At 47.0% G+C, this 23640-nt stretch overlaps 2 protein-coding genes across 4 annotated transcripts in view; one reads left to right on the forward strand and one right to left on the reverse strand.

The window, feature by feature from the left end:
* The first annotated feature begins 2524 nt into the window (after window positions 1-2524).
* NIPAL4 (NIPA like domain containing 4) lies at window positions 2525-11141 on the forward strand. 3 transcript variants are annotated; one of them, XM_030283921.4, is made up of 8 exons: window positions 2525-2633; window positions 4261-4509; window positions 6407-6463; window positions 7183-7273; window positions 8403-8563; window positions 8662-9245; window positions 9671-9715; window positions 10497-11141. In XM_030283921.4, the coding sequence occupies exons 1-7, from the start codon at window positions 2597-2599 to the stop codon at window positions 9680-9682; spliced, it is 1191 nt and encodes a 396-aa protein (XP_030139781.2). In that variant the 5' UTR covers window positions 2525-2596; the 3' UTR covers window positions 9683-9715; window positions 10497-11141. The 3 variants fall into 3 exon arrangements, with proteins under 3 accessions (XP_030139781.2, XP_030139780.2, XP_030139779.2); XM_030283920.4 differs by having other exon boundaries at window positions 9671-11141; XM_030283919.4 differs by lacking the exons at window positions 9671-9715; window positions 10497-11141 and having other exon boundaries at window positions 8662-9385.
* The window catches only part of ADAM19 (ADAM metallopeptidase domain 19), a 32797-nt gene continuing 19967 nt past the window's right edge, over window positions 10811-23640 (reverse strand). Inside the window, exons 10-23 of the mRNA XM_030283918.4 lie at window positions 22953-23037; window positions 22623-22762; window positions 21305-21482; window positions 20382-20471; window positions 19024-19219; window positions 18649-18757; window positions 17960-18152; window positions 17325-17405; window positions 16710-16818; window positions 16482-16617; window positions 16196-16262; window positions 15459-15662; window positions 13958-14104; window positions 10811-13217 (exon numbers count right to left, since the gene is read on the reverse strand). Of these exons, the coding sequence (XP_030139778.4) occupies window positions 13143-13217; window positions 13958-14104; window positions 15459-15662; window positions 16196-16262; window positions 16482-16617; window positions 16710-16818; window positions 17325-17405; window positions 17960-18152; window positions 18649-18757; window positions 19024-19219; window positions 20382-20471; window positions 21305-21482; window positions 22623-22762; window positions 22953-23037 (1810 nt within the window). The 3' untranslated portion in view covers window positions 10811-13142. The remainder of the gene's footprint in view (window positions 13218-13957; window positions 14105-15458; window positions 15663-16195; window positions 16263-16481; window positions 16618-16709; window positions 16819-17324; window positions 17406-17959; window positions 18153-18648; window positions 18758-19023; window positions 19220-20381; window positions 20472-21304; window positions 21483-22622; window positions 22763-22952; window positions 23038-23640) is intronic.

The raw sequence follows: 23640 nt of genomic DNA on the forward strand, positions 1-23640 counted from the left end.
GATAAAGCCAGCTCACATGGCAGTGTCCCCTCCTTTTGGGGACCTTTTTTTGCTCATGTCTCTCTTCCCAGGACTTGGAATGGCTTATCTTGGAGGTCTCACTCCTTGTCAAATCTGGCAGAAGTAGCCCACAGACTCAAATTTATCTTTGGGGATGAAAAGGAGTACATGTGCATGTGGTCACATCAGCCTTTTCCTTTGGGAAATCAAGATGACAGGGGAAGGTAGATGTGGCCCAAAGTGCTTTTTTCTTTTGCCTGCACGATGCTATGGCAGTAATACATGAAGCTGCATCATGACCAAAAAGATGATTTTAACACCAGATTTCTTCCATAAAAATTTGCTACCTCCTTCACACCTCTGTGCACAGTGGGCACAGATGTCAACAACACTCATCTGAAAAAGCCTGGAAATTATTTTGGACACCAATAACCACACCACAATTAGGCCTCCCTGGCTACGAGCAAGACCTCAGGGTGTTGAGAATGGTCCAGCAAAGGGGAGAGCCCCACGCACCAGAGTGAACAGGCAGAGCAAGAGCAGCCTGTGAAGGGACAAGGGACATGAATTCCCCCAGCCAGCACAGGCAGCCACCGCTGCAAACACAGCAAATACTTGTCCCACTTCACCATCACTCTGGTTTTCTACAACCAGCCCTGTATTCACACATTGCAGGAATAGCTCCTAACCAGCATCAGCCAGTAAATTTACACAACAGAGGCCAAATCCCACCATCATTGTATTGCCCAGGGGTCTTATCCCTTTTGGTTGCATAATAAATAACAGCAGCAGAAGTTGCTCCCAGAACACTGATAAATTAGCACAAGTTTCATTTCCAACTTCAAAACCTGCTGCCATATGATTTGGATTGATTATCAAGTGCCCCGTCATAAAGTGGAGGACGTGGGATTTGGCTGGCACCGTCTCTCCCAGCCAGTGACCCGCAGGACTGTGATGGATGAACAGACTTGATTAAAATCAAATGACTCACAAAGCACTTGAGCATTACATTTGCTGAAGAAAACAGTTGCTCAGAGATAGTATCAGGCACTGAATGAAGGCGTCATGAGGTGTTAGCAATGCTCCAGCCTGATGGTCTAAGGGTAATTCCTGTAGCAACAGGCAATTTATTTTATGGGGGAGAAAAAAGCAATTTTTCAGACATGTTCAGGTCCTGCAAATCTTATATCTTTATATTGCCTTATGAGAGGGACCCTTTCTACATATAAATGTGGTCTTGCTGAAGCAAAGTTCTTGTTTCACTATTGGTTTTACTTGCCTCTGTTGACCTACAGCAGAACCTGGCAATGAAAGGACTTTTCTATCAGCAATAGGTTTCTGTGTACACACAGCTACTGAGCACAAACGCAGGAAGGGAACTCGGCAGAGGAGGATGGGGATGAAGGCAAAACAAGGGAGGTCGGCAGAGAGGATGGGGATGAAGGCAAAATTGGTGTTCCACACACTCTGAAACATTCACACATCAGAATCAGCAAGGGAGGCTTCGGCTGCTCTGGGAGGGGGAGTGGATGGAGATTCCTCTTCTCCAGTCTGAACAAACCAAGTGACCTCAGTTGCTCTTCATGTGGCTTCTCCTCCAGACCCTTCACAATCTTCATGGCCCTCTTTTGAATGTTCCCTAACAACTTTATATCCTTCATATATTGTTCAGCCCAAAAGGCTGAAAAACACCTCTAAGCTGGAGTCCAGCCATTAGCCTGATATTGCCACTAACATTTCTCTCGTTTACCTTTAATTTCTATTTCCACTACAACCCCTTTGTACAACCCACACAGCGCACACAAACCCCGCACCTGGGCTCACACACCTCCGAGCCACCCTCCTGCTGCCTCAGCACATTCTCCACTCTCTGCAACGAGGAAAACTCCCTCCAGAGGAGAAACCCAGCGGCAGGAGCCTCGAAACCCAGCAGCAGGAGCCTCGTCCCGGCTCTGTGCGAAGGTGCAGAACCCCACAGAGATGCCACCACACCGACCGGGCAGGCGGGGACAGGGATGGGGACAAGGGCTGGGAGGATGGGGACAAGGGCTGGGGACAAGGACTGGGAGGATGCAGACAAGGGCTGGGAGGATGGGGACAAGGGCTGGGAGGATGGGGATGAGGGCTGGGGACAAGGGCTGGGAGGATGGGGACAAGGGCTGGGAAGATGGGGACAAGGGCTGAGGACAAGGACTGGGAGGATGGACACAAGGGCTGGGAGGATGGGGACAAAGGCTAGGGATGAGGACAAAGCTAGGGATGGGGACAAGGGCTGGGAGGATGGGGACAAGAACTGGGAGGATGGGGACAAGGGCTGAGGACAAGGGCTGGGAGGATGGAGACAAGGGCTGGGAGGATGGGGACAAGGGCTGGGAGGATGGGGACAAGAACTGGGAGGATGGGGACGAGGGCTGGGGATGCGGGGCTGGCCCAGCGGACCGTGCAAGGCTCGCAGGGCATTTCCGGCGCTCCCAGCCCAGCGAGGGGCCGGGCCGGGCCGGGCCGGGCCGGGCCGGGGGAGGAGCGGGGCGGGCTCAGGTGTGCCCGGCCCTGCCCTCGGCCCGGGATGCGCTGAGCGGCCGGAGAGCGAAGGCAAATGGAGCCGCTGGAGACGAACAGCAGCTGCAGCAACGGTGGGTGCAGCCCCGGGGCAGCGGGACCGGCCCCGCGGAGCGCCGGGACCGGGCCAGGACCGGGTCCGGGTCCGGTCCGGGGCGGCGCGGCCGCTCCGGCTCCGAGCCCGCCGCGCCCCTCGGCCTCACTGCCCCGGCTGTGGGGCTGTGTCTGTCCCTGCTCTGCTCTGGGCTGTGTCCTGGCTTCGGGGGCTCTTCTCTGTTTTATTTTTTTGAGGTCTGTATAGGAATGGGGAAACTTGCAGCCGGCACCGCGCTCTGCCAGCCCTGGAGCGCACAGAGAAGCCAGGAGTTGGGTTTTTTTCATTTATTATTCAGTTAAGGATTGCTTAATGCGGTCGGTAATCCTCGTCCCGCTGCCTTGTGCTTGTGCCCGGGAGTACCTTGTGGAGATTTTCACCCAGTTGAGGAGGGAAGTCCCCCCCTTATTCCCCAGGAAATATTTTCACGATCAAAAATGTTTTTCCTGGTAGGAAAAAAAAGTATTATTAGGGAACCCTTGGAAACTCGTCTAGAAAGTCACTGCTTTTTTTTCCTTTAGAAAAACGTTTATAGACAGTTCAGATCCAAAACCTCAGCTGTGTGTGCGGGGCCAGGGATTGCAGCTGCTTAAAATGTAAGCCAGGCCTCCCGGTTCAGGAAAAATGTGGGGCCCATGCCCAGGCTCCTGACACTGCTGGGAGCAGTTTGGCCACTCCACACTCCTGCCTGCCGAGACACAAATACTTGCTCTATAATTCCTATGTGAGTTCAGGAAGGAAAAAAAAAATTAAAGTCTTTTACTACAAAGGCACTTTTGTACTCCACCTGGCTGCTCTGCTCCTCATGGTCATGGTCACACCATCTTTACTACACTTGGAGTAAAGATTGCGATAGAAAGATGTGCTGGGTGTGGTAGGAGTGTCAGGGGAGGAAGAAACTTGGCAATTTCCCACCCCCACACAACAACACACCTTGGCCAAAGCCGTAGAGTGCAGTGCTTTTGGTGTTAGCAGCAGAACACTGTGCCTGCTCTCAGTCCTTCCACACTGGCAGGACTGGGTTTCCTTTAGGAGCTCTCAGGCACTCTGCAAATAGGTAGAATAAAATCATTAAACAGTAGAGGAAATGAATTGTCTGGGATGAATCTGATGTTGTCTTATGACACAGCTCAGCACACAGAGTAGGAACAGATGCACAGTTACAGTGTTGGCATCACTCCACATTAAACCCGAAGTTACAACTGCAGATGAGCTGGCAGGTGTGAGGATTAGTTGGCTGGAAAGCACCAAAGCCTTAGGATCAACAAGGTTAAGTGTTGATAAGGCCTAGTTCAACTCCATAACATTGGAATTTGGTGGAGAGACTGGCTTATATATTTGGAAATTCAAATTATTTTTAGAAGTCCTTGTGGCCTACCAGCTCAGTATGTAGACTCATTCAGTGTCAAAGAGATGCTTGAACTGCAGGCTGTAAATCTATCAGACAACACCCTGCCATTTCCACGTGTGAGTAAAGAGGTGTCCTGAGCTTTGGGTGTTGTTAGGGTGACAGCATGGGTGGCTGTGCAGGGGGACACCTGAATGAGCCTGAGGGAGTAGGGAGACTGTTGTCAGTCATGTCAGTAATTTGGTGTTTTGTCCCCAAGGGTCTCTGATCACCCTTTCGTGCCTTTCCCACCGGGTCGTGTGCCAAGTGATCAGCAATGCTGTTCCAGCTGACTCTATCCAGGAGAATGGAACTTCAGATAGTTCCTGGATAACTCGGCTGGAAAACAATTATGGATTCTACATTGGCCTGGGCTTGGCTGTCTTCTCCAGCTTCCTCATCGGGAGCAGCGTCATCCTCAAGAAAAAGGGGCTGCTGCGGCTGGTGGAGAAGGGAGGCACCAGGGCAGGTAAAACTTCCATGGGGGCAGGAGGGGCAGGGACCACCTGTTCCTGCGACTACACACACAGTCCAAATTTCAGCACTCCTGAGGCAAGGGAGCACCTCTGGGTACAATCAGTCTTCCATCAGCAAAGTAAATAAGAGCTTTTGTAGATGCATCATTGTGTGTGAGAACCAGGCAGCAGTGCTATGTGGGAGCTGAGGAGCTCATTCACAGGCCTGGCATTGGAAAGGAGTTAATTTACAGTCTCTCTATTGGAAAGGAGCTAATTTACAGAGCCCTGTAAGCAGTGTTCCCCTGCCTGGCACCACAAATAGCAAGGGATGGTCCTGTGAGATCAGACGTGTCCCCACAGCAGAGCAGTGTGTGCCCATATCTCAGAGCGTGGGGCCAGGAGCAAGCAGAGTGCTAAAAGCTCTTTGAAATGGGTCCCTTTGCACAAAGCTGCAGCTCACAGCTGTGAGCACAGCAGCACAGCCCTGACCCCACTCTTGCTCTAGGTGAAGCGCCAGGCAGCTTTGCCACCAGGTCACTGAGAGGAGGACGCAGCTCCGTGTGCTTGGATTGCGTTAGCAAGAGTGTGTGAATGCAGGACAGGCTGGCTCTGTGGGAACTCTCTGGTTTCACAAGGGATCCTTTGGAGCTGTGTTGCACAACAACCTGCAGATAACTTTCCTCTAGCACCAGGCTCTCAGGGCAAGGTGTGTGTTTATGTCTACACACACACATATTTTTATATGGATGGGTAGTGGTGGAGCAGCACTGCCTAGAGCAGAATTGCACTGTGAAATTGGACACATCCCATCAGCATTGCAAACATCCTCCAGCAGCAGGGTAAGCCCTACCTGGCAGCTGACCTACTTGCATAACTGCAAAAGAGAGCAATGATAATTAAATCACTGCTGCTTTCCAGTTCTGGCCTAGGAACAGTTCTTAAATAACCTTTCAGGGAGAGTAAATATCACCATCCCCATTGTACTCTGTGCCCATATGGGGACACAGAGGCATGGAATGGTGAAGTGATTGTCCAGAGACAGCCAGCAAAGCTACCAACAGCAGCTGAGCCATTGGGCAGTCTCGGGTCCATCTCCATCCTCTGTCACTGGGCTGGGCACACACAGCTGCTGAACACAGATGAGTTTGCTTTTTGACATTGTACTTGCACAGTGAAATATCAGTATTGCTTCAACTGTAGATGTCTCTCTCCTCCTTTCCTCCATGAACTCTTCCCGCAGCAGAGTCAAGCGAGTAAAACAAGAGCAAACCCCTCCCTATTTTTCAGAATGTTTAACACACTGAAAGGAATTGGAGATTGATGTCAGAAAATTGCAGCTGACAGAAAGAGATCTTGGGAAAAACCCTGACCAAACAAAAAGACCCTAAACCAAATAAACCAGAAATTTCTGAGGAATACCAGAGCATAACATTTGAACTTCAGCATTTATGGAGTTGTTGAGGAACCAGAAGAAGCTAAACTCTAGCAAAAGATTTTTCCCTGTGTCCTGAAGTCTTCCTGATCAACTCTTCATTGCCCCTTGTCCTATCTTGCCCTGTACTCTCTCAGTCCCAGTGTGTCACCCCTGCTACGTGAGCACATAACTTTTCTCCAAGGCAAGTCAAACAGTGCTGGTACTGACAGCTCCATCAGGTCATATTTATCCAAAAAAATGGGCTCTCCCTGACCCAGCAAAATCAGGGTTCCCCATGTCAGCAGGCTCAAACTCCTTATGTCCAACAGCCTGTGGGCTAGGACCAGAATTGGATTAGCTCCAAACACAGTCCATTCTTCCCTGTTCTTTGTCACACTCCTCTCCTTGGAATTTATCCCTCTCCAAAGGGACATTCTCATCTCTTGCTCTGAAGAATATGGTTGTTAACTCCTGCATGTGCTTTTCTTCCCCAGGAGATGGAGGCCATGGCTACCTAAAGGATTGGCTCTGGTGGGCTGGCTTGTTAACCAGTAAGTAGGAGCTGTTTCCCTGGGTTTGCAGCTTTTCCAGGGTCTGTCCCTGTGAATGAGGTGTGGAACAAACTGAGTAGGGTGCTTAAAGCCTGTTTTCTGTCCAGTTCCCCCATCCTCAGCAGAGGTTCCTCAGGGAGAGGAGAGGCAGTGATCCACGCAGGATCTCCCTCTCCATCCTCCTGCAGGACTGGCAGGACCTGCTAGCTCAGTTTTACCTGATCAAAAGCATGAAAAGCCAGGTTTTAATAGGGCAGCTGGCAGGTCTGCCTGTGTACCAGGCACAGGGCAAACAACCTCCCTTGAGTGCCTGGGGGCTCTGGGAAGGTTTCATGCTGCAGCACAGGGAGATAAAGAGGTGTTGGTAGCACCTCCTTCCTTGAAGAAACTTGCTTTCCCTTAAAACAAGACTTAAAATCTTTATTTTATCTTCCTCATTACCCCCACACAGCCTGGCTGGGCTGGGGGGCTCCTGAGGCCTGACCTGGCCAAGCCCTGGCACCCCCAGCCCTTTCCATGGAGGGGTTCCCTTCTCCAGGGGTGCCTCTTTTTATTTGAAATAGATTTTCACTCACTGTCTGCCCCTGTTAGCAGCAGGATGAAACCCCCAGCATAAAACCAATTCTTAAGTGACATCGTGCTAGTTTGCAAACCCCCAAGAGAAAGCACAGAAAGTGTTCTGTAACTGACTGGTATTTATTTTTCTTGTGTTTGTTTAGTGGGTGGAGGGGAAGCTGCCAACTTTGCTGCCTATGCCTTTGCTCCTGCAACTATTGTCACGCCTCTGGGGGCTCTGAGCGTGCTCATAAGGTGATTTTTGTGTCTATAAATTGAAATTTGCCTCTTTTTTTTTTTTCTTGTTTGCCTGTTTGACTTGTAAAAATAGACTTGAAGTGATACTAATATGATTTATTCTGCCCAAAGCAAAAAAAAGTCTCAGTGTTTTCTAAAAAATCCTTTAGCAGTTGTTGTCCTTTTTGAGGGACCACTTGGGAGCCATTGAATTAAGTAGCTTGCCCTTCTGGAAATGCTGGAGGTGTAGAGCAACCACATACACTGCAGGTTAAATTATTGCAAATATCTGCATTACTTCATTTCTTATTCCAGCTCTTTAACCACTCAGGATTGGTGGGGTTTTAATGTTTGTTTGTTTTCTTTTGCTTTGTTTTTGTAATCAAGAGTACTAAAAATTTAAAAGGGTCAAAAATACCAGGCTTATTTTCAAACTGCCTTTCACCTGCCTTTTATTTTATAAACTTTTAGGGTCCTCTCATGTTGTAGGGTTTTATACTTCAGGGTATTTCCAAAAGGGCTGAAACCTTTATTTTTAAATAGGAGATTCCTACTAAAATACATGGCTCTGGCTACTTAAGGTTTTATAGAAAGACTGTAGTATGAAATACATAAGAAAACTGAGAGGACTGCTCTGGTGTCTTGCCCCAGATTTTTTTTTTTTGACAACAACTAGGTATTTTTGCAAATATATCTGTAGCTCCAGTCCTTTTAGAGTTTCTCTTTCTAATGGTTCTGATGATTTAGTTAAAATTACCATAACTTTTTTGTTGTTAGGTTCAGGCTTTTTCTCTATTATGCTGGCCCTTGAAGTAATTTTCTTGAGCACTAAAAGCTTCATAATGCTCAGCAGCTCCTGAATGATTCTGCTGACCCTGAAAAAAAATATTTCTGCGGATGTGCTAAAACATTCAGCATTTTTGCACCTTGCTGACACAAGAGCTGTGATCTACAGGTCACACCTGCACCCCTGCAGGTTCAGCTGTGATAGATGTCATGTGATGGTGTATTAACCCACTGGAATCCAACTAATTTACACCAAAATTGTGTCCTTGTATCACATGGAAGAATTCTTAACCTTCCTAGAGCTGCTGTTCGTTCTTTAAGGAGTGCAGAGCACCAGGTGATGTTTGTCTGTCCTGTGCAGTGCCATTCTGTCCTCGTATTTGCTTGGAGAAATGCTCAACCTGCTGGGAAAGCTGGGCTGCCTGCTGAGCCTGGTGGGCAGCACTGTGATGGTCATACACGCCCCAGAGGACGAGGAGGTCACCACCCTGGAGGAAATGACTTCCAAGCTGAAGGAGCCAGGTATGCAGCCAGCCGCGCTCTCCCTCTCGGGGCCGGGCAGTGCAAACCTCTCCCCGTGCCCACTGCTGGAGTTCTGAGTTCTTCTCTCCCTGCTGCAGGTTTCCTGGCTTATGCTGCAATCCTCCTGGCTCTCTGCTTCCTGCTGATCTTCTACCTCGCCCCCCGTTACGGCCAGAGCAACATCCTCATCTACCTCACCATCTGCTCCGTCATCGGCGCCTTCTCCGTGTCCTCGGTCAAGGGCCTGGGTATTGCCATCAAGGGCTTCTTTGCTGGCCAGCCTGTGCTGCAGCACCCACTGACCTGGATCCTGGTTGTCACACTGGTGGCATCCATCACCACACAGATCAACTACCTCAACAAGTCCCTGGACATTTTCAACACCTCCTTGGTGTTCCCCATCTACTACGTGCTGTTCACCACCATCGTCATCACCACTTCCATCATCCTCTTTAAGGAGTGGGTCGCCATGACTGTGGTTGACATCATTGGGACAGTCTGTGGCTTCCTCACCATCATTTTGGGGGTGTTTTTACTCCATGCTTTCAAAGACATGGACGTCAATTTAGGGAATTTACCCCAGGTCCTTCAGAATGAACAACCAGCACCGGTCACGAGAGATGACAAGAACATCTTGATAGAGGTGGACAACTCCAGCATTGCCCCAGAAGATAAACCCAAAGTATTCATGCTCTATACTTAGTGTGTTACATGCAGGGGACTGGAGGTTGGGTGGGTGATGTCAATATTCCAAGTGCCAGGGGAAAATTTTAAAAAAGAAAAGCAGAAAATAAAATGAACGGTGTCTTTTCCAAAGTCAAATCTTTCTGCAGGCTTTTGGACGGGATCTCTGTTATGGTATGGGAGCAAGGGGAGTGTTTAATCCTCTCTGGGCCCTAATACATGCAGCCACTGGTAACAAAAATCCTCTAGAAATATGATAGTGCTGGAACAAAGCTCCTCTCTGAGGCCCCTTCCCTCTCTTATTCTTGGCAGGGCTGATGTTTACCCTTCACTCCTTCCCCCGGGTGGCCATTGATGTCTTTGTTTCCAGGCCTTGATGGATCATTGATTAGTCGTTTTTTTCTTTTTTTGTTTCCTTTCTAGACACTTGCATGAACTCTAAAATACACACCAGCGTCTCAAGAGGAGGTGAGAGACAAGGACTGAACGCTGCTATTCAGACTCTGCTCATCCATGTTTAATCACTTCCTCTGCAAATAAGGGGACAAGAATATTGGTGAATATGGGCAAAACATGGTGAATTTTGCAATAGCTGCTCACTGAGGCTCAGTGGCAGGACTCAAGCCATGAAGTGTTTTTATAGAGAGATCTTTTTCACCTTTTGTTTTTTTTTGTTTTTTGTTTGTTTTTTTTTTTTGAGGTACAGGAGTTTCCCTGAAGCAGTGTGAATTATTTTTATGGGAGTTTCGTTTGTTTGGGTTTGTTTTTTTTTTTCCTGGTGCCCAGGCCTTGGTGAAGTTGCTGGGCCTGACCCAGACCCCACCTGAGGAAGGCAGTCCCTGCTCAGGCTGGGCAGCTCTGGCAGGATAAACCCCATGTTAAGAGAAACTCTACCACTGTCTCCAAAGCTTCTTATGATGATTTTTTCAGTCTGAAAGACCAAGTGGCTGTAAATATAAAGTATTTTTTTCCTCAGAAAATATCTTGACCTTGGAAAACCCCCCAAATTCTTTGAGCTCTGTGAGGTATTCTGCTGTCCTCTGAGATGCTCACCTGATTACACCTGGGTGTGAGCATCACTGAGCAGATACAATGTGGGGCTTTGTGAGAGAGGATGATCCAATTTCCTATTTTAATAACATTTCAGTGCTGTCTTTTTGGAATGTGGAAAGGGAAATAAAGGGTTTTGTCAAAATAAAAAAAAAATTGCAGGTGGATCTGATAGTCTTTCATTATTTCATCTTACTAGTGTAGCCCTAAAGGATAAAGAAGCTGAGGGACAGCTGAGAACAACAGAAAGAGCATCTGGAGCAGAGTAAAACTGCAGCGACCTCCTTTGGTGGCAGAAATTAATCCAAGTCACTCACTCCAGCTTTGGTTTTGGCTTCCTAATCAGTGTGATGCTTGGTGCATTTTATTTTAGAAAATGGCTGTAAATAGGACTCATCTTTCTTCACTCTAGAAGTGCATTTCATTAAAGCAGTTCTGCCATCCCTGGAGAAATGACATGTAGAAAATGAAGATTTGAACTGAGGTTATGAAATAATAGACGGTGAAAGAGTATTTGTTAATGACACCCAACAAATTTTATTAAAACTAGGCAAAAGGCACAATGAATTGCATTCTTCAAGTATTTGCATAGATGCATAGAGAGCATTATTGTAAACCATTAACATGTGGACACAGAAGAAAGTGAGATGTATTTGTTATAAGTTCTTCCAAGTAATATTATCTTTCAAATAATCAGGTTTAACATCTTGTATCCCTCCTGTAGTTCCCCTGGTCTCATTCACTCAACTTGCACACATAAAAAATTAAAAGGACTTACTTAAAACTACTTAAATCTCCTTTTGGAGATTTTTGTGATATTCCAGCAATAAAGTTTTCTATTAGAGTTTGGGTATGTCCAGTTTTTCTCTGAGCATTGCGTGTCCGGGGACATTTTTTTGAAACCTTGATCTCATGCTCACATGAAATGCAGTGAAAATAATTTTTGTGACTTTTAGTGGCCATTTGCTGAAGATCAGAGCTTGGAGCAGAAGTGCTGCTGCCCTCAGTGAGGGCTCAGATAAGAGATCAAGTTCTGTGGTTGAATCAACAATTACAGTGTATGAACAGTCCTGCTGCACTGTGAGCAGCCAAACCTGCCATTACATACCAAGAAACAACAAGTTTGGGGGTTGTTTAAATACATATTTTTATATGTAATATACCCCAACTATCAAAAGAGACAACATTAGAAAGCTGTTGTCTTTTACTTGTCCTTCCTTTATTTAGATTGGTTTGTTTTCCAGGCACATAGAAGGTAAAAAAAGGTCTAAAATTAGAAAAATGAGGAATAATCAGTGAGAATTTCAAGACACACCATGTGAACTGTTTCCTTGTGGAGAAAGAGGTAGTAAAGTTGTGAAAACTAATGTGACTTAAGTCATCCTACAGATACACTACTACATATAACTACAGATTTAATGAGTTCTTGGGGTTTATCTGGGATTTCTTTAATGAGTAGATCCTAGGGAAAGAGAACTAGCAAACTACTAATTTTCTTTATGCCAATAATACAGTTTCTCACGTGTGGAGCAGCAGTTATACTCTTTGAGGATTTGTCCATGGTAAATCAGACACAAGAGGACTGTTGTAACTACAGCTCCAGATTTCCCTGTGTTCTCCTAGGAAATAATTTCAAGGAAAAAAAAAATCTGGCATAACATAAGGCCTTATTTTAAAATCCTGAGGAAAAAAAAAATACCACATACAAAAGCCAAACTATTAAGAGAAGAAAAAACTAAATCCATAAGGGAGGGTCTTCAGGGTCAGAACCATCAGCTGCTTAAAGTGCACACAGACAGCTCTCTCCATCCATGGCCTGGAGAAAAAACCTGGAGTAAGAGAGCTGCCCTACAAAAGCACCATGTGTTGTGTTAATAGTTCAGTTGTTTCACCACCTGGGCATTTTCCAGGTAGGTTTCTCAGTGGTTTGGGAAGCAGAGAGCCCATGCTGAGCTGCAGCTCAGCACAGACACATGCAAAAACATCTCCTGCTGACGGTACCGCGCTGCAGGGGGGTCCCAGCACTGCCTTCAGCTGAGCTTCCTGCTGGCCTCCTGCTCTGCACCTGGGCCAGAGCTGCCCTGTCGTACCTGGAGTGTGTCCTAATGACGTGGGTTGGAGCTCACGGGCCATGCTGGGGCTGCTTTTGGGATTTACAGCACCAAGGCAAGACAAGCGAGTGCTGGAGGACAGAAAGGTTGCAATGTTCCTGCTGAAGAGGGTTAAATGGGGAAAATAACAAAATAAAAATTAATCCCCTCTGCTAAAGCTGACCAAAATCCACAGTGGCCCCACAAATTATATTTCCACGGTTGGCTACCTGTTGGGGCCCCACTTGCCACCCCCTGTAAACAGAGAATAAACTGAAGAATGTTATCACCAGCTGCTCTCCCCAGAGGCAGTGGGTTCTGTATAGCACCAATATGCTCCTGCAGCTGTGTGGGGGGGCTGAGGAAGCCAACAGGGCTCACATGAAAGCCCATCAAGGCCAGCACCTGCACTTAAAGCTTGTTCTCCCTGGTAATACTTAAATAACTGATTAAAAACACGTGAAACCCCCATCACCCCATCCCTGCACTGGATATTGCACAACAATATTTAAATACCGTACAAACAAGTCATCCTTATGTGGAAAAGGCAGAGAGGGTCCAGCTGAGCCTGGTGTGTACCTGGGGCGCTCTGCCATGCCTGACTGCAGCCTGGGGAGTCACAGAGGGAGCAGGGCTGAGGCAGGAGGAGAGGAACTGAGACACTGTCCATGGCAGTGAAGGTATGAGAGTGTTTTTGGGTGATGAAGGCCATCCAGTGCCCTGTGAAGGCCAGAGCCAGCCAGGAACAGGCTGCCTCAGGAATGCCCACGGGAGCCTGGCTGTCCCACTTTCAAGTTGTTCACTGCTCCAGCCATCCAGGCACCAGCACCCTGGGTGAGATGGAAAAAGGGGAACAGAAGAGAAGTGAGCACTGATGGAAGAATGAGCACCCTCCTCACTCTCTCCTGGAGCTGATGTTAGCCTGTCTACATTCACAACCCACTGCATCACATAGGAACCCTCCCACAAGGAAGTTCTTGCAGTTTTCCCCATTTTCCACAGCTGGCCTCCAGTATACTGCAGGCTGGAGACACATAACTGTGCTGTGTGGAGTGGAGATGTTTTGTGTTATAGGGCCCATGTGCAGGGTACTGAATTCAGTGCCTAGAAGTCCCTTAGTAAGTGCCTGTATTCAGGATGATTTTTGCGAAACACTCCCTGCAGAGAAAGCATCTCCTTAGCCATGGCTAGAGAGGCTGGAAAGAATTTTTGTTCTTTACTGGGATCTCCAAGTTTTGTGTGAATCTTCATGTTTTGCTGCTCTTCACTAACACTTCTGGGTCCCACAGCCCTTGATCCCATTGCTCTGCCCCACTCACACAAATGCCTTGCCTGAGGAAATATTCAGGGCTGTGGAGGGCTGAATTCACTGTTTTGCTCAACTCCCTAAATTCTTAACATGAAAGAGGTGAAAACAGAGACCCCTGCAATAAAGGTGACCAATCCACAGCCTCTCTGTGTCCACCCACCTGGGCTGTGCACAAAGGTGTTCTGCAGGCTGAAATTCCCTTCAGAGTGGTTTTATTCCCCAGGGGTGAGTGGTGCTTCCCAGCACCCTCTCAGTGCCTACCTCTGGCACAGGCTGGAGGCGTCCAGGGGCTCTGCTGTGCCCAGGAGGCAGTGGGACAGCAGGGCTGCTCCCCTGCCAGCCTCTGGATCTGGATGGGATGGGATTTGCTGGCAGAGCTCTCTGGGGTGGCCGGGGCCTTGAAATATCCTACAGAAGAAAGAAATAGTTTTGAATTTAAGCCTTAAGTTTGGAAGTAAGAGATAACCTGTGTTCCAGAGCCTTTTTAATTAGCCACATTAACTGATGCACTTCATGGCTGGAAGCAAGTTCCACACACATACACTCACTGTTTGTTTGCCTATACAATGCCTGTAAACACTATATAGGTGCATTTTCTTGTGCCCATACAAACACACACAGACCCACAAGCAGTTATTATTTGTTTGTGCACACAGCTGTCCTTAATAGGATGCTCAGAGCATTATATTTTCCATTCATCTAATGAATTTCAGTGGAAAGCATGTCCCAGAGGGAGAAGTTACCCCCATAAGAGCCAATTGCCTGTTGTTGCTCAGGCTCTGTGCTAAGCTGCTGCCTTACAGGTGTTGATTCAACAAACACAGCTGCACTCACAACTTGGAGAGCACCCAAAACCTCTGCAGTCTCCTCAGACTATGCATAAATGCAATGCTTGATGGCTTGGTGATCTATTGCTCTCCAAGGATTTTGCCCTGTGACTCCAGGAAGGACAAGGCAGACTAAATTCCACTGACTGCCAGGTCTGAAGAGCTCCTATAGGAATAGCAAGAGAGCAGATCTGGCAGATGTTGCAAACATCCAGGAAGGCCAATGCTACGAGCAAAAAGTGACAATCATTTCCCCTTTGTCTTCCCCAACTCGTGGCTCTCCACTAACCCAGAAACAGCCAGGTTTCTTGTGGAAATCCTATGAAAAGTGTTCCATCTCCTGAGGCTGACTGAGATAAAGAGACTGGATGTGTTGGGGAGGGAACACAAAGGAGATCATGGGGAACTTGTCAACAAGCAGCTAGGAAGGATACCTATTCCTTATTGACAGCACTCAGCTTCCTGCTTTTGTTTTAGTTTTCTTTCCTGCTGAAGTGCCAGCTGTTCACAGAAACAATGGAGCTAGAAACAAATCCTATTTGCTAAGATTTAGCTCTGTAGGGTTTGTTTTCCTCTATGTCCTTCAGAGAGAGACTGCCTGGGAACCAGCCTCCTGTTGCCTGCTGTAACTGGGCCCTTTGCTTCTTTGAGGGCCCCAATATAATAATATTATTTTGCAAAATGGGTTGAAGTCAATCTGAGTGATTTACCATCTTTCCAGTAAGAATGTGGGGTCCACAGTAAGTTTAGAACAGAGCTGCCAGCAAAACAAATAAATATTTCTTTTTAACCCTCAAAATAACCCCATGGAGAGGAAGCTCACATAAGATGGGGTCAGTTTGGGTCAAGACTAACAGATCCCCCAGGGTGAGAGACCTCACCAGAACAAACCTGCCATCAAAGAGCATCTACAGGAGGGCAGCAGGGCTCCATACCTGAGAGGTTGGAGGTTTGGGAGCAGGAGGTGCTGGCCTGCTCGGGGGTGTCCTCCTGGGAATGTCCTTGGGCTGTGCCCCCACGGGCTGCCCCCTGCTGCAGCTGTGGCTGCCAGGGAAGGTGGGCGGCTGCTGCCTGCTCATCTGGAGCCCTGGAGCTTGCAGGGAAGGAGGTTTGGGTGGGATTTCAGGGAAGCCAATCACCTGTGCAGAAAAAACCACAAATCTTCATGTGTTTCTACTTCAAACCACCCATTTATACTCGCTGCAACACTTCTGAGGATCTGCGTGAGGTCTCTGAGTCACAGAGTAGAAAATATTGCCTGCAACACCAGTATGGGTTGTGTATGTCTGGTAGGTGCTGGTTAGATGGTCTGGGACAACTTGGGATCATGAGGCAGAAATGGCAATCAAAAGGACAGAGTAATCCAGGTATCAGTGTGACACTTGCAAATAAACCCAGGGTTTGCCATTTCTCCAGTTTTGAGATGGGGGATGTGACAACAGAGGATCCAGCAGCCACACAAGCCTGGTCAATCCCAGCTCCTGCCTTTGAGGAAATCACTAGGAGCAGGTGCTACACTCAGCTAACACCGACTTTCAGCCAGGGGTGATGTCTGCCTCCTTTTCCCATCCTCTGATAAAACCATTCCCCAACTCCAGTGTGAGGGGAAACCCCATCCCACACCTTGGGGCAGCTGCATCTCTGCCTGCAGGTGGATGGACCCTGCCCCTACCTTCCTCTGCTGCTGGGGGGTTCTCAGCTTGAAGGCAGGGTTTGCATGCCCAGTTCCAGAGGTATCACTGACAATGAAAGAAAGAAAAGGGTGTTAATGTCTTGATATGTTTTCTCCTTTATTTTCCTGTATTTACTATTTTATCTTCACTGGAGTGAAAAAATGAGAAGCCAGTAGTGCTATACCAACAAATCAATTTAGTGACATTCCTCACAGCGTTGGCAATGTCTCTTCTGTCCTGGGAGGAGAGGGGACAAGGAGACAATGCACAGCGCTGACAACTTACCTGAACTGAGGTATCTTCTTTAGAGAACAGATGGAAAATTTACTCCGGCATTTCAGATAATAGAATAAAAACAAGATTCCTTTGAGAAGGAGAATGGGAGCCAGGATTGCCAGAGCTATCACAACTGCTGAAGAGCCTGAGGGCAAGAAAGTAGAGTTTGTTAAATGGAAAATTCGCTGCTCCCAACCAACTCAAGTCCTTCTGAAGTGGCCCTGTGGTCCCTCTCACCTTCAGGCAGAGGGGGACCACTGTCCAAGCTGCCTCCCGTGCCCTCCTCGTTGCAGAATGGGGGGGCCCAGCCCTGGTTGCAGTGGCAGTTCTTGTTGTTGTTGCACACCTGGAGTGGGAAGACTCAGAGATTCAAGTGGAAGCTACTAAGAAACCTGCAAGTGAAAACAAACTAAGCCTTGCTGAATTAAACACTACAGGAGAGACTCCAATGGGAGCTGAGTGCCTGGAAACTCTTTTCTTCAGGGAGAAGAAGAAATTTAGGTTAAACTGCCATAAATATTACTTCTTGCTATGTTTTTTCTTTAGTAATTCTGATCCTCTGTATTCAATCTAAACTGGATCCAGGATATTTTTCTTTAAGATTACTCCTTGTTTTTAATTTATTGTAATTCATATCCCTCCAACAGACTTCCTTAAATCCTATGTCAAAGGAACATTCATGGACAAGATAATGCATCAAACAGGAAAGGAATATTCCAATTGATAGCCAAGAAGCCAAAGTCCAGAGCAAACCTAAGGCAGGTATCAGAATTAAGCTGAACAAGCAGCCACAGAAGAACAGAAGCCCATCCTGCTTCAGCCTGGAATGGAGATGAAAAAGAAGACACTTACTCCATGCCCATGGCACTTCTTGCTACAGCTCTCAGAATCAAAGATGATGGACACATTCTGGCAGCGTCCCTCAAAGCAAACCTGCACAGAAAGCATCCAAAAACTCAGTGTTACCTCTCTAAGTTATCTACCATGTCACTGCCTTGTGCCATTTTGTGACTTGTGACTTGGAAATAGAACTAATTAACTCCCTGGGCAGAGTAACAGGAAATGAAGTTAACCTGGCTCCCAAGCAAACAGTTAATCACTCCCCCAAATCCCAGTCCATGCGAACCAGAGAGAAGTGGGAGCTCATCTGGCCACAGCTTGGCCATGCCCATGTGGCAAATCCCCGAGGGAGCTCTCACATGTCTTGGTTTCTATCTGTGTCTCATCTTTAAACGAGACAACTTCAACCAACTAGCAAATCCCAGATTTACCACTGGCCCTGAACTTCATCTGGCAGAGACATAAAGCCTTTGGTGTGTGTCCTTCTCTGAAACTTCCAAGGAATTATTTTTCTAACAAATACAGAAATCTCCTAGAAGAGCATCAGACATAAAAAATTAATAGCTTGACAACCACAAAGCACATTCTGGGTGGAAAAGTGATACTCTGAACCTCCCCCAAGCCACTCCAGGCAGGACTGTACCTACATGATGGCTCCCACACTTTGTTCCTGTCAACACCAAGCCAGGGTCCAGCATGTCCTTCTCCTCGCTGTCAGATGTGTGCACGTGGGTCCCTCGGCAGTGCTGGGTGTTCACAGTGGTGTCTATGGGCACTGCATTGGGCTGCAGGGGTTTGGCAGCCGAGCTCTGGCACTGGATCTTCCCGCATTTAGCATCTCTGATTTCAAAGGAAAGGCTAAAGTGATTATTCCTGGCTTGCTGAATGTTTTGCAGACATGAGCTCTAAATGTCAATTAAAGCAGCAGTGCTGAGTCATTGTTAAATGAGCAGGCACCTCCCCAAGAATTATCTGATGGATACTCATGGTACCACCCCACAGTCCCCATGGATGGGGCATGTCCCCATGGATGGCCAACCTCAACAAAATCAGAAGTAAGACTAAGAAATTTTTGACTCAGTTAGAAAGCTGCATTTATCTTATGGATTTAAAAAGTCCCTCCTTTTCTGTTGCTTTGGAAGAAAATCAATTAGATGTTTGAAAACGGTGAACCAAAAGCTTCAGCTGCAAGGGCTCCAAGTCCCACAGGGATGCAGCTGGCTTCTCAGGAGGCAGAGGGAGGGAGTGATCAGTTTTATCTCCTGGCCCATAATTTTGTAATATATAAAACCATCTTCTCCAGTGAGCAACCCTGGGCTGCCACTCTGCTTTGTACCTCATGTCACACTTCCTGTAATTCCCGTAGATGTCTTTCCCACAGTTCCCGTAGCGGTCTCCAGCAGCATTGACCTCCTCAAAGCAAGTGTCTGGTGCTGGCTGTGCTCCTGCATGGAAGTAAATCAAGCAGCTGCTTCATCTCACCCCATGCCAACCACTCACTTGTCCTTTTTCTGGAATGGTTGGAGCATGGAAATTTTTTTGCTGCCTCTTCCACATGAGTAAGGCAGGAGAAAAGGCTCCTCAGACTCTGCTGCTGACAGCAGGAATGGAAGGTACTCCTGCCTTGCTCAGGGTGAGGAACAGCAGAGTAGCAGGAGCAGAGCATTTGGTGGTTCAAAGGCCAGCAGGTTGTGCTGCAGGTTGTCCTTACCAGGCCCCCAGAGCTGCACACACTGGTCCCTGTAGGTGAGGCACATGCCACTGTAGCAATAGGCCTTTCCTCCGTCACAGGGAGCCCCATCGATCTGGTAGGAGTTGAGGGGGCAGAACGGGGACTTGCCAGTGCAATATTCTGGGAGGTCACAGAGTCCTGAGCTCTTCCTGCAGGGAGTTCCTGGAGAAATCAGCTAAAAAGAGACAGTGGGAAAAACCCAGAGTTACTGCTTGGCTCCTCTGTGGTTTCATGTCTGTAGATAAGACAGAACCTTGCTTGTGTCACTTTGTCCTCCTTGTCTAAGGTTTCTGAGGTCAGCAGTGATTTGTGCCTCTGGGACTTCATTAGCTGGGTGAGCTGTGTAGAATACAATTAATGACTGCATGCCTTCCCCAGGTGGCAATGAGATCATGCACAGAATGTAAGGCTGTCAGACCTCATGGGGACACTGATCCATCTCACTCTACCCTAGGGTAGGATCCAATTTACCTGAACCATTCCTGACAGATGTTTGTGTAATCTGCTCTCAAAACCCTCCCTGGCTGGGAAGTTTGTTCCTGTGTTTGCCTGTCATTTCTGCTGGAGACATTTTCCTGATGCATAACTTACATCTCCCTTGCTTACAAGTTTACTCAGTTCATTCCTCTCTTGTCCACCACACACATGGAGAGCAAAGGGTACTCCCAGTTACATCTGGGAGGTTGCTCCAAGTGAGTCCAGGTGGATTTCTGGAAATTATTTTCCCCATGCTCAGGATAGGTCAATAAGAACATACAGTCAACATGCAAACATAAAAATGAGCTTAAGAGAAATGTTTGCCCATATTCATTTTTGAGTCAATTTGTTGTTAAATTTGAGATCTTTGGCTCCAAAACCAGAAACACATTTTAAACAGTCACTATAAGGAAAGTTGAGATTTAAAATGATACTCTTTGCCAGCAGTTCTTCAGCAAACACCAGAGCTAAAGAGATTCAGCTCACCCCAGAAAAGAGGGTTCAGAGCAAACACAGCATCCAGCCTAATCCCTGGAGGAAGTGTTTGCCCCAAGAGCTCTGTCTATATTTCTTCTAGAGCCAATGAAGAGAAATATCATCTCTCATTTACCCCTCAGTGTTCACTCCAGCAGCACTCACAGCTCATCTTAACATATCACAGGAGTCAATTTTACCAGCCAGAAGGAAGGACCCCACTATTTGATTACACTTATGGCTGTTGCACCTAAAGAAAAGTCAAACCAGGTGAGGAGTTAAACTCCACATTTGGCTGTGTTTTCTCCCCTTCCCCCTCCAGTTTCCAGCCTCACACTTGCCCCCCTGTTATTCCCTTTCCTCTCAGGAAAACCCAGAGCTCCCACCTTGCACTGGTGGCAGCAGCTGCCATGGGCACATTCAGCACCAGGTTTCAGGGAGCAGGTCCTGGGGTCACAGCAGGGGTTCCTGCAGTCCTGGAAGACAGTGAGGTGCAGCAGAGCTCAGAGGGAGGATCTGAGCTGGCCCTGAGGTGTTCTCACACATGGTGGATCCCACACAAAGTAAAACCCTCCCTTCCAGGTTATCTCAGGGTACCCAGCACCAGATGAATGCCAGCACTGCCCAGCCTCCCTCTGATGGGCTGATGGGGTACAACTGCTTGTGCTTATCACATCTGGAGAGTCTGGCTGCTGCTTCCAGCTCCCTTTCCTCTTATGGGGCAAAGGATGGACTTGCAGAAGTGAGATGCAGTGCTGAGAGAAGCCCCATCGTTAACAGGATTAGAGCCATAGGTAAAGTGAATTTATATATGAAACTGCAACATCTGGAAGAATTTTTTCACTGAAAGGGCTGTTCAGCACTGGGATGGGCTGCCCAGGGAGGTGGTGGAGTCACTGTCCCTGGGGCTGTTCAAGAAATGGCTGGATGTGGCATTCAGTCCTGTGGGTCTGTTGGCAAGGTGGTGATGGGTCTCAGGTTGGACTTGATTATCTTGGAGGTCTTTTCCAACCTAAATGAATCTGTGATTCTGTGACCTAAAATCACTTTTTAATCTCCTTTTTAAATGAAGTTTTAATCATCTCTGTTCAACCCTGGACCACACCATCCCTGGATGGATTGTACCACACACTGTGAAATCAGATGTAATATTTTAGAACCTTGATTTACATTTACATACAGGGAAGATATTTTTGTCTCCTGTACAAAGAAAATCTGATTACAAATCACAAAACTGTATTTGCAAAATACATAATTAAAAAATTGTGTCCCACGAAGCCCCAAATGGTTGGATCTGAACAATTGTTACCTCCACCTCTCCACAGTCACACTCCTCCCCCTCTTCCAAGTAGCCATTTCCACATTTCCCTCCTCCATACATTCTTTTGGTGTCTGGCATGTTGGAGAGACACATCCCTCCACCAGACTGCAGATACTTCTCCAGCTCTTGTCTGTTGCACTGGTTGAACACCTTGGGGAATGGGTGCCTGAACACAGACAGGGTAGAAAAACATGAAGACAGGTCTGGACAATGGTTTAGAGAAGCAAAAATAAGCACATGCAAATCTTGACAAATGCCAAAGGACACAGGTCTCTCCCTGAAATTCTTGGAGTTGTGCTGAAGGAGGTTGTGATTTCCTGTGCCTGCACTATACACGTGAGACTGCACTGCAAGATTGTTTAATAATATGATGGCCTTACAAAATAACTTTGTAGAACCAAAATATGTTATATTTGACTGTGATTGCTGAACAAGCATGGCTGTCCTCTCCTCCTCAATACGGGAGCTGTGGTTTATTCCCAACTGCTTGAACAAGCCTGAGAATCCAGCACTCGGCCTGTGAGACTAACTGCTAAAAATAATATTTAATTTTTCCCATCTACCACCTCATTTTGAAGAATGTGAATATTGTTTGGGACACAATTTATTAATTTTGTTGGCTAGAATGCCAGAGTACTCCAAGCAAGGCTGTGCATGTGTGTGGATGTTGTGTGCTCTACTTGTGTGCCACTGTGCTTTCACTTCTCACCCAAATGGTTTTGGAGAAATGATGCACATAAAAGAAGATGCCTATGAAAAAACAAAAATCTATTTAAACAGAGAAAGGCTTGATAAAATGGTGAATGTGGCTTTAATTGTATGGGTTCATCTGGCATATTTCGTGACATGAGGTACAAAAAATTATAAGGTACAAAAATTATACAAGAAATTTTTATGCTTCCTCATCCAAAATCAAATTCTGAATTCCTATGGCCTTCTAGAGTCACTCTTGCTTCCGCTTTCTCTCAAAGACTTCTTTCTTGTTAAACACAGGTTCTCAGAAACAAAGGAGTATTCTTAAGAAAAGGGAACAAGGAAATTTTCCTTTTGCCCAACAGTTCAGTGCTCCACTTTCAAATGCTGCCATTATCCAAGGCCAGTCTCAGGCAGGAATCAGTTCCTTGGGAATTAGCAAATTGCTGCTGCTCCATGACCAGGGTTTGTCCAGCAACTCTTTGTCTATAAACACTGACTCCAGCAGGCAGCAGCAAACCCACTTTCACTCTACATTTCTAGCTCTTACTCCACCAAGACTCTTGTAACAAAGCCTTTTACATTCCTCCCTGAGCCATGAGGATGAACTCACCCAGTTGCAGAAGCCATGATGCAGCCCCCATCTGCTGCAGGGGTGCTACAGCAGCCAGCAGAATCGTGGTTCATGCCAAAATTGTGTCCCATCTCGTGGGCAATGGTAGCAGCAACACCAATGGCATTATCAGAGTGGTCCTGTGCAAGGTCAAAGAGGCACGTCAGCACTTTACCTGTGCCTGTCCTGTGCACCTCTGGATCAGTGGGGTGAGAGGAACTTCTCATTTGTACATGTAGAAAACATCTACTGAAGGTATTCCTGCCTATAAGCAGGTGAGTGGAGAATTTCACAGGAAATAATTTATATTGGGGATTGGCAATTACTTACCACGTTTACTCCTCCTGACTGGAAATCAGAGCACATGGCCATCACGGGGGCCAAGCCTACTGTGGTACCTTTGAAGGGCACACCCCTAAAATCAACCCAGAAAGAGCATGAATTGGCACTGAGGCACTCAAGGAGGCAGGCAGAGAAATGCATCCTGCAGTGCACAGCTCCTTACGCAGTGTCAGGGGGACACATTGTTTTTACAGTGTCTTCCAGTGCAGGACATCATAGCAGAGCTACAAAGCCTTTAGGTTTGTTTATCTTGGACTGCTACTCTGTTTTATGGGCCAGCCAGACAATCCTATTTTTTATAATGGTTTGATTCCAAACAATGCTCCTGCTGAGCTTTGCAACAAGCACAGAAAAGACTATTTCTGGATCCTTAGCTGAATACTGTTTGTGAATACTTAATTTACCATAAGCCTGATATTTGCCAACTTGGGATTTGGGGACTTGAGGGAGTAGTAGGTAACACCTCTGAGGTGCAGCCACGCTCTGTTCCTGCCTCTGAGCTGGAATTCTGCACCACCCTGACAGCATCTTTGAAAAGGGAACCCTGGAAATTATGCTCAGGAGATGACCAGATGGAGAGGAAATACAGTAATGTTAAAGGGGAAAAAAAAAAAAAAAAAAAAAAAACAGAGAAAACAAGATAAAAGGCACTGTATCTTTGCATTTCAACCCTACA

Source organism: Taeniopygia guttata, chromosome 13 (genome assembly GCF_048771995.1).
Source record: "Taeniopygia guttata chromosome 13, bTaeGut7.mat, whole genome shotgun sequence".
In the NCBI taxonomy this organism is placed as follows: domain Eukaryota; kingdom Metazoa; phylum Chordata; class Aves; order Passeriformes; family Estrildidae; genus Taeniopygia; species Taeniopygia guttata.